Below are 16,989 nucleotides of genomic sequence, written 5' to 3'. Positions count from 1 at the left end.
ACGTAACATTTATTTTATTGCCATTTTGGTTCTGTCTGTGGTCACAATGCATTTTGGCAGACAAAACGTTCATTAACTGATCCACTGCTTCAGTCTAACAAAAATATATGCTGTGATTATCTTAAAGGTCCAGTGTTGGATTTAGAGGGAAATATTGGAAGAAATGGAATATAATATCCATAACTACGTTTTAATTTGTGTATAATCACTTGAAACGAATAATTTATAGGCAGGATTCCATTACCGATTTGCGCAAAACATAAGCAGTATTTTCAAAATGTGGATAAAACACAATAATGAGATGACTGTGTTTCCACTGAGTGATGTCACTCCTCTGGTGATAACAATCTAAGAAGTATGGTGATGTTCAAAACATTAGCAGCTTTATTTCTATTGCAGCCACCACACTAGCCGTCATTATTTACAATCCAGGGCCACATAGGCTATTATGGAGCCATAATGAAAAGGCGAACCCCTTATACTTGGGAGCGTCCATGTATGAGGGATTTCTGGGAGGTGATAGTCCACGATTTCACAGAGGAATTGTGGATTCAAAACTTCCAGATGATCCACTCAACTTTTGAAGTTGAGTTATGTGATGCAATAACAGCTCTTGTAGCTCCTGCTGCATCATGAGGGAGCCAGTTCCTACTGACGAGCACATAGCCATCATGTGACCTAGAAAAGATTAAAAAGGGTTTCTATTGCAGCTTTGCCAAATGTGACTTTTTCGAATCATCAGTTATACCACCTCATGTGACTGTAAAAACTTTTTTGCGTTAGGGAGTTTTCATGGGTTGTTTTTTTTTTATTTGCAATTTCAATTTGCACAGTTTGGGGGTAAATGGAAAGCCGCCTACAGAGACTTTCCTGGATTTTGTCTGACACACATCAGTAACGTTATTGTGTTCCAGAGGGCTGGTTCTCTGTGACGCCGGAGAGAATCGCTGAGCACATCGCGCTCAAGGTGGAGCACAGCTTCCCCGACTCTCAGCTCGTCATAGACGCCTTCTGCGGTGTGGGAGGAAACGCCATCCAGTTTGCCCTCACTGGAAAGAGAGGTGAGCTTAATGTCTGCGAGTGTGTGCGTGTGCTCGCACCTCGATTTATCTTTAATAGAACATTTTGAAACCTGAGCAAATTGGTTTGATTTCTTTCTAAAACATAGATAGATATTTAGTTATATAGATATTTATTTAGAACATGTCAAACAAACAAACAAAAAAAAACAGGAAAAGATAAAAAATTAAACAAAATGGCAATAAAAAATTCAATGGATAGATCCAAATAATAATAATAATTGCATCTTACATGTTTGAAAGGAGGAAGTATAAACTTATTATTTCCTACCCCTTCTCAGTTAATCGGCTAATTAATTTGTAAACTTCAATTCTAACATGTATACATACACTTGCATATTACATGGAAAAAGGCAATGAGCAACGAAACAACATATTGCCCAAAAAATAGCAAGAAATTATTAGGAAGTTGCAAGAAAATAACCTGAAAAATAAGCCCCAAAAAAAGTGAAAAACGAAAACAAACAATAAAATGATCCCTCCAAAAAGTGCAGAACATTTAAGAAATATTTATGTATATTTTTTTTCTGTAACGTAATTTCATACTTATATAAATACTATACTATTATATGAATAAGTTATAATGATTAGAAATGATGAAGATTTCTATTTTTCTGTAGTTTTTTATATTTTTTAAAATAATTGTCACCCCTTTTTAAAACTAACTTTCAGTTAATTTTCAGGTCATTTTCCTTAACACCTTTGACTAATTTCTTGCAATCTGTAGAATATTTCTTGCCAAAGTCACCTTTGCATTTTCCCACATTTTGTGAGAGTCATCTGAAGGCAGCACAAGAAAACTGATGTCCAAACAGGTTTCAAAGGGTTTATCAGTGTTGTCACCTTTGTCATTAGTGTCATTTTGTCAAGAACTGGGCTTCAGTTGGATTTCATGATTGAAGTATTGACATGTAAATCAGTCGTATTTTAGCTGTCCATATGTTTTGTACTCTGTTTCAATATGACATCATCACTGGCTGTGGTTGAAAACAGACACCCGAGCACATCACATGTATTATCAGCTGATTTCATTTTATCACAGATATTTATTGATTTGATTTTTTTAGTTATTGGTAGCTGTATTTTTTATTACATTTTAATACATTACATATTATTATATTTTAACAGGCTAACTAGTTATCTGTAACCTATTACATTCAAAAGTACGTTCAAAAATAACCTTCTCAACACTGAAAAACACCAAAGTAGTAGTACTAGTAGTTGAACTAATATGTCCCCAAAAATATAGGTCATGGGACATCCAATTTTTTCAAGTAACATGAAAGTACACACCTGTGAATAAGCACTTCAATAGGAAGTGAGAGAAAGAACTGCATGTCATCTGGCTCCAACAGAACACTGCCCTTTCCTCTTCAGCTTTAGCTGCGTACCCCCGGCTTATACGGTGGTCTGCCTATAACTCTGACCTTAAGCGGTGCAAAAGGTGACAGGCCCCTCTTTCCTCTGGACTTACGGTCACAACAGATGGTGTTAAAAGTAAATATATTACTTGACTAAGGTAGCAGCTGTCAGGGTTGTCAATCAAAGGTCCACTCACGGCTGCATGTACACAGTTGTGGACTTCACGCTGTGATGTGCAGAACAACAGTGATATTAATAAACTGAAAAAGGCAATGATTATCTTAGAATGACAATACCATAAAACATGAAGCACATAGTTGCTTCTTTATTTCAGACAGCAGTCTGTCTGCCCATGTGTCCAACACACTGGTTTAGAGGTAGATAGTTTAAAGAAGTAATTTACTGCTGGACAGATGGGCTTTTAATAAAACTATGTCTCTGCAGTAGAAAGATGAAATACCTTTGAAAAAGGTGCTACATGACCAGAAAAAATAGAGAAAAAGGAAACTTGCTAAAGAGGTAGAAAACCCACAAGTACCAGAATGCACTGCACCACACCAGACCAGTAAAAGCTTCTGCTGGTGGGTGACATTATGAAAACATGTATGTGTGAAACAATGGCAGCCGGCCGGTAAGAAAGGATTAAACAGTAAGCTAAAACTTTTGTCTGAAATCATTTTAGGAAGCCGTGTACCATCCACTTCCTGTTTACAAACTCTTGCTCTTACAGCTAAACAGGGTCAAGTCAGATCAAGTCAACTTTATTTATATAGCACGTTTAAAACAACAAGGTTGACTATAGTGCTATACAGGGTAAAAAGGCAAATAGAATACATCACACAACCAAAAATATCAAAATTATTGGCAATATGTGTTTTTATCCCAACAGTCAAATCTGTTGGGATAAAAACATTTTCATCTTAAACGAAGGCCAGGGAGAACAGATGTGTCTTCAACAAAGATTTAAAATGCTTTAGCGTTGGGGCAGATCTGATCTGAAGTGGTAAGCTTTTCCACAGGTTTGGTGGTTTTAAGCCTTGTTTTAGGCACATCCAGGAGCAGCTGGTTAGCAGACCTCAGTGCTCTGGCTGGAACATGAACATGAAGCAGTTCAATTAAATACGGCGGTGACAAACCATTAAGTGCTTTAAAAGTTAACAACAAGATCTTAAAATCAATTCTGTAGTGAACAGGGAGCCGGTGCAGTGACAGCACAGGGGTAATGTGGTCCTTCATTTTAGAGCCTGTTAGGAGGCGAGCAGCCGCATTTTGGACCAGCTGCAGACGCTGGATGGACGACTGGTCCAAACCTACATATAGGGACATACAGTGGTCCAGACGAACTGTTATGATCAACCTCTCTAAAACGTTAAGAGGGAGATAGGCTTTCAGTTTGGCTACCAGCCTCAGCTGATAGAAACTAGACTTTACTATTTAAGAGATCTGCTTGTCAAATTTTAAAGCATTATCAAAGAATACACCAAGACTCTTCACAGAAGAATGCAAACTAGAGGCAAGAGGGCCAAGAGAGCCCACATCAAGCAGCCCAGGGTGTCCAAATACAATGACCTCTGTCTTGTTTTCATTTAGATTAAGAAGTTTAAGCTCATAGGCTCTTAGACAATCAAGTAAACGCTGCAGTGAACCCTTATTTTTTATTTTCAACAGCATATAAATTTGTACATCATCAGCAAAACAATGAAATGAGTCATTATGTTTTTCAAAAATAGAACCTAGAGGCAGCATGTACTATGAAAAAAGACTTGGTCCCAAAACAGAGCCTAGTGGGACACCACAGGTGAGTGCAGCAGCCCCAGAGGAATAATCCCCCAGGTGAATTTAGAAGCTCCTGTCTTTTAAGTAGGACTCTAAGCACTGGAGTGCAGCATCTGTAGTCCCCACACAATTTTTTTAAGCGGGACAGGAGTATTCTGTGATCAACGGTATCAAATGCAGCTGATAACTAACAGGGCCAAAAAAGTGGATTTAAATACAGTGGCAATCCCTCTACCTTTGCCGGTGGTCCGGGGAGAGTGGAAAGATGTACTTGTTAGGAGGCAGAAGCTCCGAAAAGGATGTGGACTCACCAACACGAAGCCAGGTCTCCATCAGGAGCATAAAATCCAATTCACAGGATGTGAAGAAGTCATTCAGCACAAAGCTCCATACAAAGATTTATATCCAGGCTGTCCAGGTTGGTGGCACAGTGAGGTCAAAGATTAGTGAGATTCGCACTCCGCCGGCGGTGCGGCAGGATCTCCTTCGTGTGGGCCTGGGTCAGGGCCCGTCTGCGACGCGGGATAGGAATCATCAACAGAAATCGGACCAGAGAAGACCGCCTCACTTGGGCCATGCACCACAGCAGTAAGTCCGGGAAAGACTGGTCGGATTTATCGCGATTGTAGGACATCCAGGGATCGGCAGCCACAGACAGCTGGTAAACAACAGCCTATGTCGTCGAGGAGGAGCCACACCTGTGGTTTTCAGGAAAGCCTTACAGTGAACCAGCAGACCGGCGCACTTTCCCCGTCTCCTATGGCTCTTTTTCCGGGGAAGGATGCACGATAGCTGACGCAGGTACGCCGGGATGTTTGACAGCAGAGGTGGAAGGCTCCGAGTTTCTTCCCCCAAGGAGTCTCTAGACAAGCTCAATAACTCCCAAGAGGCTTGGATATTAAGCAGAGCTTAGCGATCGTAAACAAGAAGAAGAGATGCATTCCGACAACAGAAACATCAGCAGAAACAGCAGAGTAGCAAACAAAACGCAGAGGCAGCGAGGCACTGACAGACAGCTGGCCGATTACACTGGTGCCATCTTCAACATAGGTGATAAATTTTTGTTTCTGAAAACATTTGAGGTCAGAAATAGGCAGTGCAGTTCCAGAATCTTGATTTATATTTAATCAACACTGCCTAGTTTTACCGTTTGGTAGGATTATGGTCTGAGGTTGAGAGAGACAGAGAGGGTCTGTCTCTTGATCTGCTTCTTTACTCTTTGTGTCCACGTTGGTGGTGGCAGGGGTAGCATTACAAAAATGTGGAAGCTCAGCCTGTAGCTGGAGCAGCAGTCCAGAGAGCCAGCAAAAATCTTCCGAATGGCATGCAATTCAGGTCATCCAGCAGAGTTTCACTGTGGGAGGAGGAGAGATATCTGAGCACTGGTTAAAAGGAGGAAAGTTTTCCAAAGTTCGTCTACACATACTACCCACATTGTTTGGATACAAAGCTGGTTAAAAGTCAGCAAGATATTTAAATCTGACAGGTTGCAATATGCAGCTTCACCACTAGATGCCACTAAATCCTACACAGTCAAGCTTTAAGTGGTGCAAATCAAGGAAGAAATGATGGAAGGCGGTCACTGATGTAGGAAGGTGCAGAGTGATGCATGGCTTCAGATCTGGAAGATACAGGTGGTCAGTGCAGGGTCACAATTACTGGGCTGCTCTCTCTGTGTTTGTGTTGGGTTAAAGACTTTTCCTCAGCATTCTGAATGCACATTAATTCTACTATAGATTTATCAAGTAAAAAAATATCATTCTGATAATCTGAGTGACTTTTAATAAATAATGTATCAGTATTTAAGCATTACTGTGAAATAGAAATGGTCCAACTTTAGTAATGTGTCTAAAACTTGGGATACACTACACAACTTTAGACAGGATTCACAATCATGCCTCTCTCCTAGTCCACAGCAGTCAGCATGAGTTGGTGTGGCAAGTTGACATAAAAATTAGAAATCTGTAAGTGTATGAGGGGTACAGACTTGAGCCGGCGAGTATATGAGGAGGGCAGACTCCTCCAGACATGAGTCAGAACTAAAATGACTGTATTTCAACTTTGGATTGAGGCTAATGTCTGATCATTTTTGATGCTCGTTATAATGCATGTAAGACCCAAATTACATATTAGGAAAGTTTTTGGTGATTTGGGTCCACAGGGGCTTTAAAAATGGCACTAAAAATCAAAAAGGTTGCAGAAGCCTGTTTTAAAATAGCTGTTGTGTATCATCTGCATAACAGTGTCACTGTATGTGACATTGAGATGAGTAATAGTGGTTCCCAAAGACAATATGTCTAAAGAAAATAAAACAGGACCCAGTATATTTCCCTGAGGAACCTCATCATTAACATCAAGCGTGATACAAAAAGCCTTATATTTTATCCTCTGAAGTGGCCCCAGCTTTGAATTTTAGAGTATTAACCCTTTGATTGACTGTCCAGTGAGTCCTCATGCAAAACGGAGTGCTCACTGTCTCTGTCTCTGTCTCCTGCTGTGTCCTTCATCTGTTTCATCCTCTCAGTCCTGGCCATTGATATCGACCCGGTGCGGCTGGACTTGGCGCGGCACAATGCTGAAGTTTACAGTGTGGCCGACCGAATTGACTTTCTGCAAGGGGACTTCCTTCAGCTGGCACCCCGTCTCCGTGGTGATGTGGTCTTCCTGTCACCACCATGGGGAGGGCCCGACTATGTGACTGCTGAGGTGTTCGACATCAAGACCATGATGCAGCCTGATGGATATCCTTTGATATATATTAAGTGTCTTAAAACCAGTGAACTACCTGAGTAGATACAGTATCTGCAGGGTTTTAAATAATGCAGTCAGTATTTTCTGACCATCAATTACAGCCTCCACATATTTCAAACTGCTGACAGGTTCTACAGGGGATAATACAGTACTGTCAAACAGAGCAGTTTATAGAGTCTTGTGTGTTGTTGGATAAATAAACTCTTTGGTGTTATTTCAGGCCAACTTGCTTCACACTGAAGAGAAATTAGATGATTAGTATGCATAGTCTATTAATGTGTCCCAAACTTTCTCTGTATATGAACAGATAGGGAAAACATCAAATTAACATATTAACCCTATGAAGATTCCATCTCGTTGCTAGGCGATGTTGCTGCTGATGGCACTGTTCAATTCCTGCAGTGCATTTTTTTGAACAGCTTGATCCGAGATGTCAGGTGTCAGGTGTTCATGCCTATGGCATACATTTTGGCAAGATTGTGCATTTTTGTTTAATGTTGGAATTTCCAACTCAGCTTCCACAATAAGTCTGAAATACACTGTGTAAACAAAATTGTTACATTCAGATTCTTAAGGGCAAATGCTCCATTGAAACTGCAACTTTTGATTCCCCAGCCATTAAACATAAAAACACGACTTGATTTTTAAAAGCGCATTTTGTGCACAGAGCGATACAAGTGTGTATAATATTAAAGTGGGCCCTAATGGTTAATGTAATGAATTTTACATCACTTGTAATGCAATCCAGACAAAACAAATTACAGCTTCTGAAGTGACCAGACCATGGGATATAATACAAGAGAATAAGAGACTCACAGAGAAATAGGACTTGTTGCAGAGCTGCTAGAGTCAAAGTGTCCACCCTCCTCTCTAATAGAAAAACTCACAAGCTACAAGGCCTGCAGATCATTAGTGTCCCCACCAGACTGGACATGATATCTGCTGTGGACATTCTTAGAGGATGACCCCCTGACCTTTCCTCTAGCTACATCAACTGGTCCAAATTCCCACTTATATTCATGAAATCTCAAAATCTATTGGGTAGATTATCACCACATTTACTGTGGCTGAACCCTTTGATTTTGGATAGCTCTCCTGTAGCTCTACCCTCAAGACTACATGCCAGCTCAAGAATACAAGAAACAACATACGTATCTACTCCCAAAATGCAGTACAAGGTAGCACTGTTTTGAAGTGTGTGATTGTGGTTGTGTGAGATCTTGGTTTCATCCTTAACAGTGGACACATTTGAGATTTTCCGCCTCACCAAACTGATATCAGACAACATTGTGTACTTCCTGCCTCGCAATGCCGACATGGATCAGGTCTGTATGATCAGCCTTTATTTGGATATTTATTTGGATGGATGCAGAAGTGGTGAACAGGCCATCACTTACTGATATATTCTGTAATATATACCTGCTCTCTGAGGAAGGTGGGACATTTATAATGTCAGTGGACTTGTGTATCAAATTTGCTGACATTTATTGAATTTATTGATGAGCTGATGGAAAAATAAGATGTTTTTTTTTTTTGATCAGATTTAGTATGGATAATCTGAAGCACATACTGAATTGCTTTTTTCTGTCTTTCTTTGAAATTTAGTTATTTTTTAACCAATTGAAACCTGGATTGACAACAGTTTTCTTGTGTTGTGTTAAGATGCATTTCACAAGCAATTTGGCACTTTGATACTAAACAGTTGATTTGATTTCCTTCGATAACATGTGGGAAAAATGCAGTTACCAACTTGGAAAGAAATGCCCCACAAATTGTAAGAAATTAATAAAATGTGATAAAAAAAAATTACTTAAAAAATAGATTTCTGAAAAAAGGGAGGATTGTTAGAGAGTTATCAAAAAAGGGAAAAAATGTCCTGATTATATGGCTACAAACTATATTTGTAATTTTAAGAATTTTATATTTAAAATCATGTTACAGGAAAAAAAGTATATATTTACATATATATATATATACATATATATATATATATATATATATATATATATACATACATATACAGTCATGGAAAAAATTATTAGACCACCCTTGTTTTCTTCAAATTCTTGTTCATTCTAATGTGGTACCACTAAACGTATAATACAATGAACACAACAAAAAATGCAGCTGGTCACATAATACTTTATGTCCTATTTGACATTCTTAAGCTTAATTGATTCCCAGGGTATATAAGAGGCCATTTCATGTCACAAGCAGCACTGCACATGCAAAGGCCTAGAGTGGTTTCCTGCTTACATTCAAGCCGTAGCACAACTCAGAAGTTGTCAGCTCTCACATAATGCCTAAAACAAAAGAATTATGTGAAGCCACAAAGGCAGCCATCTTGGCACTGCTGGAAATTGGCATGAGTGAGAGACAGGTAGCGAAAAAACTGAAGATCTCCAAGACAGCCGTTCATTACAACAAAAAAACAAGCTGAACATGGCACTACCAAATTGCTACCTGGCCGTGGTAGGAAACGCGTCTTTCTACCCCACGAGATGACTGCACTCATCCGTTCCTGTGTCAGGAATCATCGTCCAGACCTCCAGGGACCTTAAAAATGAGTGGGCACTGTCGAGAAATGTGACTTGTTCGGCAAGGACAGTTCGAAACCGACTTGTTGAAGCTGGTTTGAAGTCACACAGAGCATGTAAGAAGCCCTTGATCAATGAAAGGCAGAGGAAGGCCCGGTTACTCTTTGCTCGAGACCACAAGGATTGGACTGTTGATGATTGGGCTAAGGTTCTCTTCAGTGATGAATCCAATTTTGAATTGATGCCCACTCCAGCCAACTTACTGGTTAGGAGGAAGCCTGGAGAAGCTTACAACCCAGACTGTCTTGCCCCTACAGTAAAACATGGGGGTGGATCAGTCATGATCTGGGGTTGTTTCAGTCTGAGTGGAACAGGGCAAATGCAATTGTGTGAAGGCCGAATGAACCAGGTCATGTACAGGACTACCCTTGAAAACAGTCTTCTTCCATCAGCTGGAAAACTCTTTCCTGCCTCGAATGACTGGATTTTCCAACAAGACAATGCCCCTTGCCACACGGCAAGGTCAGTTAAAGCCTGGATGGAGAACCACAACATTCGCACCATGCCTTGGCCTGCTCAATCACCAGATCTTAATCCAATTGAAAACCTGTGGAAAATCATCAAACTCAAAATGGAGAACCACAAGCCCAAAAACAAAGAAAATTTGTTTGAATTTGTCCAACAGGAATGGGCTGCTGTGACAGCAGAACAATGTCAGAAGCTGGTGGAGAGCATGCCAAGACGCATGGCTGCAGTCATCAAAAACAATGGTTATGCAATCAAGTATTAACTCTTGTGTGTATCATGTGTTTAAAGCACACAGAAAAGAAAACATGGAATGCTTAAAAGTAGTATTTTTGGCGGTACAATGCCATAGCTATTGATGTAAGAATTTAAGTAATTTTGGTTATTATCAAGAAAACCATGGAAAATGAATAGTTCTTAGTTCTTAAATTAAACTCTCATGAGCTATTTTTGTTGTTATCATTATAATTGTCCAAACAAATGTACCTTTAGTTGAGCCAGGCATTAAAATTAACAAGAAATTGAAGAAAATATAGGTGGTCTAATAATTTTTTCCATGACTGTATAATGATTTTTTTCAGCACATTTTAGGTATTTTTTTGTTAACTTTTGGGGGTTGGGGATTACTTTTTTTTTTTTTTGCTAAATTTGGGGCTGTCTTGTTAAGTGGCTTGTTGCCTCCTACCCATGTTTTAAAAGAAATTGGTTTTCTTTTTTCAGGTTTCAAAGGGTCAATTTGTTTTTAAATTGTAGAATGTGTTGGCAAACACATTGTACTGGTAATGCATTGGATATAATAGAGGGGCAAATTCAGTAACTACAGACAAGAGCTGGTTAAGCAGCACTTACTGACAGATTTTCACCAAGTCTGGGATGATGCATCTGGAGCAGGTGGATGTTCCAAATGCGGAGGGGGGTCTATTAGGTTCCAAAATTCTAAATGTAATGGTTAGAAAAAGATGTGGTTTACCAAAAAGCATTGTTCAAAAGCATTTTGGTTTTTAAAGAATTGTTTCTCCCTTTGCTAATTTTACAGTTTGAGATCGTATTTGGAGAAAATAATGATCCGATATATATATCAGATTATTACACTTAAGTCAGAATGAAGTTGAAGCTGAATTGAACGGATCTGCAACAACATCAGGGGCAGCAGCTGTGTGGTGATGTGTGACCATGTGTTCACAGGTCGCCTCTCTGGCCGGTCCAGGAGGGAGGGTGGAGGTGGAGCAGAACTTCCTCAACAACAAGCTGAAGACGGTGACTGCTTACTTTGGCGGCCTGATAAAGTGACTCTGGCAGATGCACGGACCAATGAGGACTTCCTCCTCTACGAAAGGAGAATAGAATAAAAATGTATTTGTTACTCTGCACTAAAAAGTACAACAATCTGACTTACTTTTTTATACTTTTATCATGTTCAAGTTTAAAATTTCAGACTGAATCTGGTGATCAGATGAGACATGTTCTGCATGTTTGAGTTAACGTGTTTTCAATTTTTATGAATCTCTCTTTATGATTAATGTGTGATAAAGACTGTAATTATGAGAGTTTTATAAAAAATGATTTAAAGATATCCTTTTTTACTGTGCATTAGACCTAATAAATTTTTTCTCTTTTTTTAAGAATCTTTCATTGCTAATTGCTGCCTTCAGACATGTTTCAGAAGTATTGAACTTTGAAGCCTGATCTAAAACACAGGTAACAAGTCAGTAAGCAACTTGGTAACACATCAGAATCGGAATCTGGTTTTATTGTCAAGTACATTTACATATACAAGGAATGTGTTTTGGTGCAAAACATTTAACATAAATGAAGAATAAAAATATTGAATTAAAATACTATAAGACATGAGATAAAAATATAGAAGCAATTTAAAAATATAAAATGAAAAAATAGAATATAAATAACACAAAAAGTATGTACAAAAGGTGCAGTGGAGGAATAGTACAGTTGTGCAGAAGTTGAGTTACAGTGTCAATATCTACAGTCTAAATAAATAAATTAACCTACAGTGTGCATGTAAAGAAATCCAGCCCAGTGTGAGTTAATGTAACACATAAAAACTGATTTAGCACAACATTAATGTAATGTTTTCAGACTTATGTTCCAATGATCAAATGTTCCACAAACTGCTAAAAAATGGTAAATTAAGAAAATATTTTTTTAAACGCTAGGGGAAAATGTCAAAGGAAAAAAAAAGACAGGGAAAAGCAATATAATAATCATAATTGCATATTTAAAATTACATAATTATCATTTTTGAGCACTTTTTATCTCATTGCCCTGTTTTATTGTTTGTTTGTTGTTTTTTGTTTTAACTTTTTTCGTGATTTTTAAAACTAATTTTCAGGTAATTTTCTTGTACTGTTTACTAATTTCTTGATATATTTGCCATCATTTCTTCTTTTGTTGCTCATTGCCTTCTTTCTGTTTTTTCAAAAGAAATCAAGCCTGTTTGCTCAGGTTTCAAAGGGCTAAATTACAGAATGAGGTTAACACTAAAACACAAGATGAGAAGCCAAGAAGTGCTTTATGACTTCACAGTGCAGTCATACAGAATTTGTATTGCATTAAAACAAACTGAACACATCAACAGAGAAACTCTTAGTAAATATAAAAGCCAGTGCTTGAATTAATTCTTAATTTATTTATTTAAGTCTTAAACCTTATCTCAGGTAGACTTAATTGTTTTGTAGCAAAATTTGAAAAATCCTGGTTGTACAAAGTTTTTATACAACGTTTTAGATTTTGAAATTCTTCAAAGACGTGAGGTATTGATTCAAATGCTCTATTATAAGTTTATTCTTTGGTCTCAATCAGTTAGCTGGCATTGTGTTGATGGTAAAAGAGGACATCAGTAAAGACAAATCCAACTTCAGAGACCCCATCAGTGCCAGAGAGCATTTGGTTGCATGTGATGACTTTTTCGTGTCATCTGCAGCCCAATAATAGATCATATAGCCATTAACAGCCGTGATTGAGTGAATCTACCATGTTAAAGGTTGTTCCTAAATCCTAAATGAAAGAAAGAAGCTGCAGTTAAGAAGCTGATATTGTAAGCACTCCTTAAACTTTATTTTGTTAAAAAAATGTCCCTGAAATGTCCTGAAGACACTCAAACTGAACACTTGAAATTCAGTTGAATTGGACTGAAACTCAAAATGTGTTATTTTGCATATAAATCATCATATTAAGGTGATGTTTTTGAATCAACATGAAGGACTTTTTTCTTCTATTTTCATCTCCTGATAGCAGTCAGCAGCTCCATCTACTGGCCACAATCTGCTACAGTCAGGGAGACAAATTAATACATCACACATATTTTTCAACATAAAAACAGACATTTTGTGGTCCAAGTTAGATGTTAGGATCTATGTTGGATATGACGTCTAAATAAGACAGATCCTGATTGGCTGTTCGTAGTTGTTCATGAAATGGCTTAAGGAGTGATCCAAACGATACTATCGCCACTTTCATTGTGGTTACAGTTGTAGCGTGGACTCTGCCATCCACTTGAGTTTGAACAATTTTTAAAATAATCTTTATATAGTTACAGTTATGGCTCTTGGTTGGACAGCCATTTATAGTGCATGGGGAACAGTCTTTTGGACCAGAGGGCATCACATGACAGATTTCACTGTTTGCAAACGTCCACCATTTTTACATCTCCATGTGACATGGGTCAAAATATGTCAATACAGCTTGTTACACTGCTACCAAGTGGCCAAAAATATATCAATGAACCTTGAAGGTAAACAAGCAGTAGTTAGTGAAATGGTGGCCCTTTGTCATGTTTTCCTCTGTGCACGCCGCTGTGCTGTGACACCACACATCTGCTGTCAGGACGCAACTCTGATTGACTGCCTCACTGTCCTGAATCCTGACTGGATCATACTTCCATTTTGTGTATGTGTGCGTGTGTGTGTTCCAGTGTGCTGAACTCACACTGAGCTCTCTGGCATAGTTGCCATGGTGAATTTCTGACCAGCCAATCAAAGCTTTGTCTGTAGTGTGTGTGTGTGTGTGTGTGTGCGTGTGTGTGTGTGCTAACACATACACAGATACACACAATATCTAAAGACACACAGTACATAAACACACAGATATTACATTTCTGCTCAGATATGTGTAATAAAGCACGTCTCTGTCTCCCTCCCTCCCCTCCGTCTCCCACCCACCCCCGGTCTGTTTAGTCTCCAGGCTCTCCTTCGTGTTATTGCCATGGAAACTCAGCTGAGATTGCAGGGCTGCAGCAGCAGTGAGGGGAGTAGGGGTGAGCTCAAGATTGAGGGAGAAATGCAGACAAGGTAAATTTAGGTAAAAATGCAAAGAAAGAATGTCATAAAGCTGACATAACATCTTTTATTTTAAATCAACAAACCAGTAAATGTCCAAGTCATCATCAGCACATCCTTACACTCTCTCCCTCTTCCTCTGTGTCTCTTCTTGAGTCTCTGTATTCAGGTCAGCAGACAGTATCTGCCTTTCTCTCTGAAGCCTGTCCCTTCCTGTCTGTTGTCTTTTGTCCCTATATGCTTGTCTTTCTCTTACTAAAGACCCCAATGGTGTCGCTCAGCTTCCCTCCACAGTGAGTCTTCATATATGTTCAGCCTCAGTAAACATCCCTCTCATGATCAAGAGTGATCCAGATTTAAATGACCTAAGAATATTAGAACTAGGTCTTATCACCATCACTCAGTATGCTATTAATAGTCTCAATTTGTCTTGTTCCCCCTCCTCCTCTATGGGAGTCTTTCTGGTGATGATTGTCTGACTTGGCAACTTTAAAGAGACTTTAAAGAAGCTCTACATCGAGAAGAACCAGCAACAGAAAGAAACTATTTAGCGGCTTTCATTACCCTTTTATTCCCATCATTACACTGTGTGATGAAGCACATTCAGAGTATTCTCACTGTGTGATTAGGTGGAAAGTTACTTTTTAATGTGTGATTTATTCTGATGAGTGTTAACTTGCTATACACACCTATAAATCACTGTCTCTCATTAACTCAGCAGTTTGAATAGGTGTTGTGCTCACTGATGAAGCATGACTAAGAATGGAGACACTGTTCTCCTGTATAACTGCACAGTTAGCAATTTTAGCTTCAAAAAATGTTCTAAGAATGGTACAGAGTAGTATCGTTTTCTGGGGTAAGTTTCCTTTAGTTCCCAGAGTGCTCTTTTTAAAGTCTGGGTAACATTCTCTATATACATCTAATATTTCATAAAAAATGCTTTGAAAATGTTCTTTCTTTGTTCTTATGTAACATTGTGGGGATGTTTTATAAAAAGAACATTCTATGATCTGTCTTCTCTAAACATCACAGAAACATCTTCAGAATGTTGCAGTAATAACTTTACATCTTAGTCAGCATTTAACCTTACAGGGACGTTATCTGAAGTGATACACATCCTTAAATATTCTTTGAACATTAGATTAAAATGTTTTCTTTAAAACATTATTACAACTTGCAGGTAATGTTAGCCGGTGTTGTGGAAATGCTTCCTGCTAGCTGGGTAGGGCCTTGGCTTTTACCATTGAGTCAACTGTCCTCTGTAAAGGAGGACCGAAGAAATGAATCCTGAAACCTGGAAAGAAGTCAACATTTCAGCACCTCCACCTCCCTCGTCTCAAATTCTGTGGGGTTTGTTGAATGTTTTTTGTTAGATCCTTAAAAAAGGTCTGCAGCTAACACAAGCTGATAAGACTTTTGTTATATGGCATAAAATACATCAGTAAGTACCCCACTGTGAACCTTGAAGCTTTTATGAGTCTTTAAAAAGGTGGTTGCTAACAACTGGCTAAATGGGACTACAGAATGAAGCCGAACACAGCCTTAGAGCCTCGCTGTGGTGGTGACATTAAGTTGTGCGACTGTGGTGTGGTTTGTTTACAGGCTCACATTATGTCACATACAGTATGAGTTCAGATGAGGAACCAAATGCAGAACAAAAAGGGCAGTAACATGTGCAAACAAATAGCGAGCTTTATTGGCAATGAATATGTCCAAAAAACAAGGAGGGATACAAAACCCAAAGTATAAATGAAACATGAATCAAAACCTAAATTGAAAGCAACCAGGATCACAAGGAAGAACTCAGAGGTGAAGACAGCAGCAACGTGGCGGAAACAACAGGGACAATCACAGACCAAGTGACCAAGAACAAAGACAGACACACAGGTATATACACAAAGAGGGCCAATCAGGAGAACGGGGGAGCTGGACACAGGGAAAAGGAAGGAAACACAGGGACTTTTCACATTAAAGTGTATGAATAATGTATGAGAACAGGTGTTGACAGGTGTTTTAGTTTGACAGCAACAATAGGATTGACTCAGGGAGATTGTGGCAAAATCTTATTAGTAAACCTGAAAGAGTGAACGCCCATAGTCAGCTGAATGAGTAGAAGCGAGAGACAGAGGGCGGGTTAACCCTCAAATTTCACAAATTGAAATTGCAAATAGAAAATGTGGCTGATGGAATCACGTCAATTAAAAAAACACTCAAGTTTTTACACTTGCATGAGGTGGTATTTCATGTGATTTGAAGAAGCCATATTTGGCAAAACTGCAATTGAAACACTTTTTTGGCTTTTCTAGGTCACATGATGCTATGGCTATGCCTATACCTACAAGAGGTGTTATTGCATCAAAGAACTCTTTAAAAATGTAAGCAGATCATCTGGAAATCCCTCATACATGACCGCTCCCACCCACTCCACCTTGGATTGGAAATAACGACGGCTGGTGCGGTGGCTGCAATAGAAATCAGCCTTCTTCTTGCTTGCACGTTATTACAACAGGAGAAGTCGTATAGCATTGCTCAGTGGAAGCAGTCATTTCCCAATTGTGTTTTATCAACATTTCGAAAATATCGCTCAAGTTTTGCACACATTCGTAATAGAAACCCGCTTAGAGAGAGACAGAGAAAATACAAATACAAACTGAGACAGGCAGA

At 38.8% G+C, this 16,989-nt stretch overlaps 1 protein-coding gene across 1 annotated transcript in view; it reads left to right on the top strand.

The window, feature by feature from the left end:
- The window catches only part of tgs1 (trimethylguanosine synthase 1), a 33,025-nt gene extending 21,370 nt beyond the window's left edge, over positions 1-11,655 (top strand). Inside the window, exons 12-15 of the mRNA XM_088085515.1 lie at positions 915-1,061; positions 6,742-6,960; positions 8,217-8,293; positions 11,216-11,655. Coding sequence (XP_087941641.1) covers positions 915-1,061; positions 6,742-6,960; positions 8,217-8,293; positions 11,216-11,320 — 548 coding nt within the window. The 3' untranslated portion in view covers positions 11,321-11,655. The remainder of the gene's footprint in view (positions 1-914; positions 1,062-6,741; positions 6,961-8,216; positions 8,294-11,215) is intronic.
- The last annotated feature ends 5,334 nt before the right edge of the window (positions 11,656-16,989 follow it).

Source organism: Plectropomus leopardus, chromosome 12 (assembly GCF_026936395.1).
Source record: "Plectropomus leopardus strain MGB_pleo_1.0 chromosome 12, ASM2693639v1, whole genome shotgun sequence".
In the NCBI taxonomy this organism is placed as follows: Eukaryota; Metazoa; Chordata; class Actinopteri; order Perciformes; family Serranidae; genus Plectropomus; species Plectropomus leopardus.
This window is presented reverse-complemented; position numbering and strand designations above follow the sequence as displayed.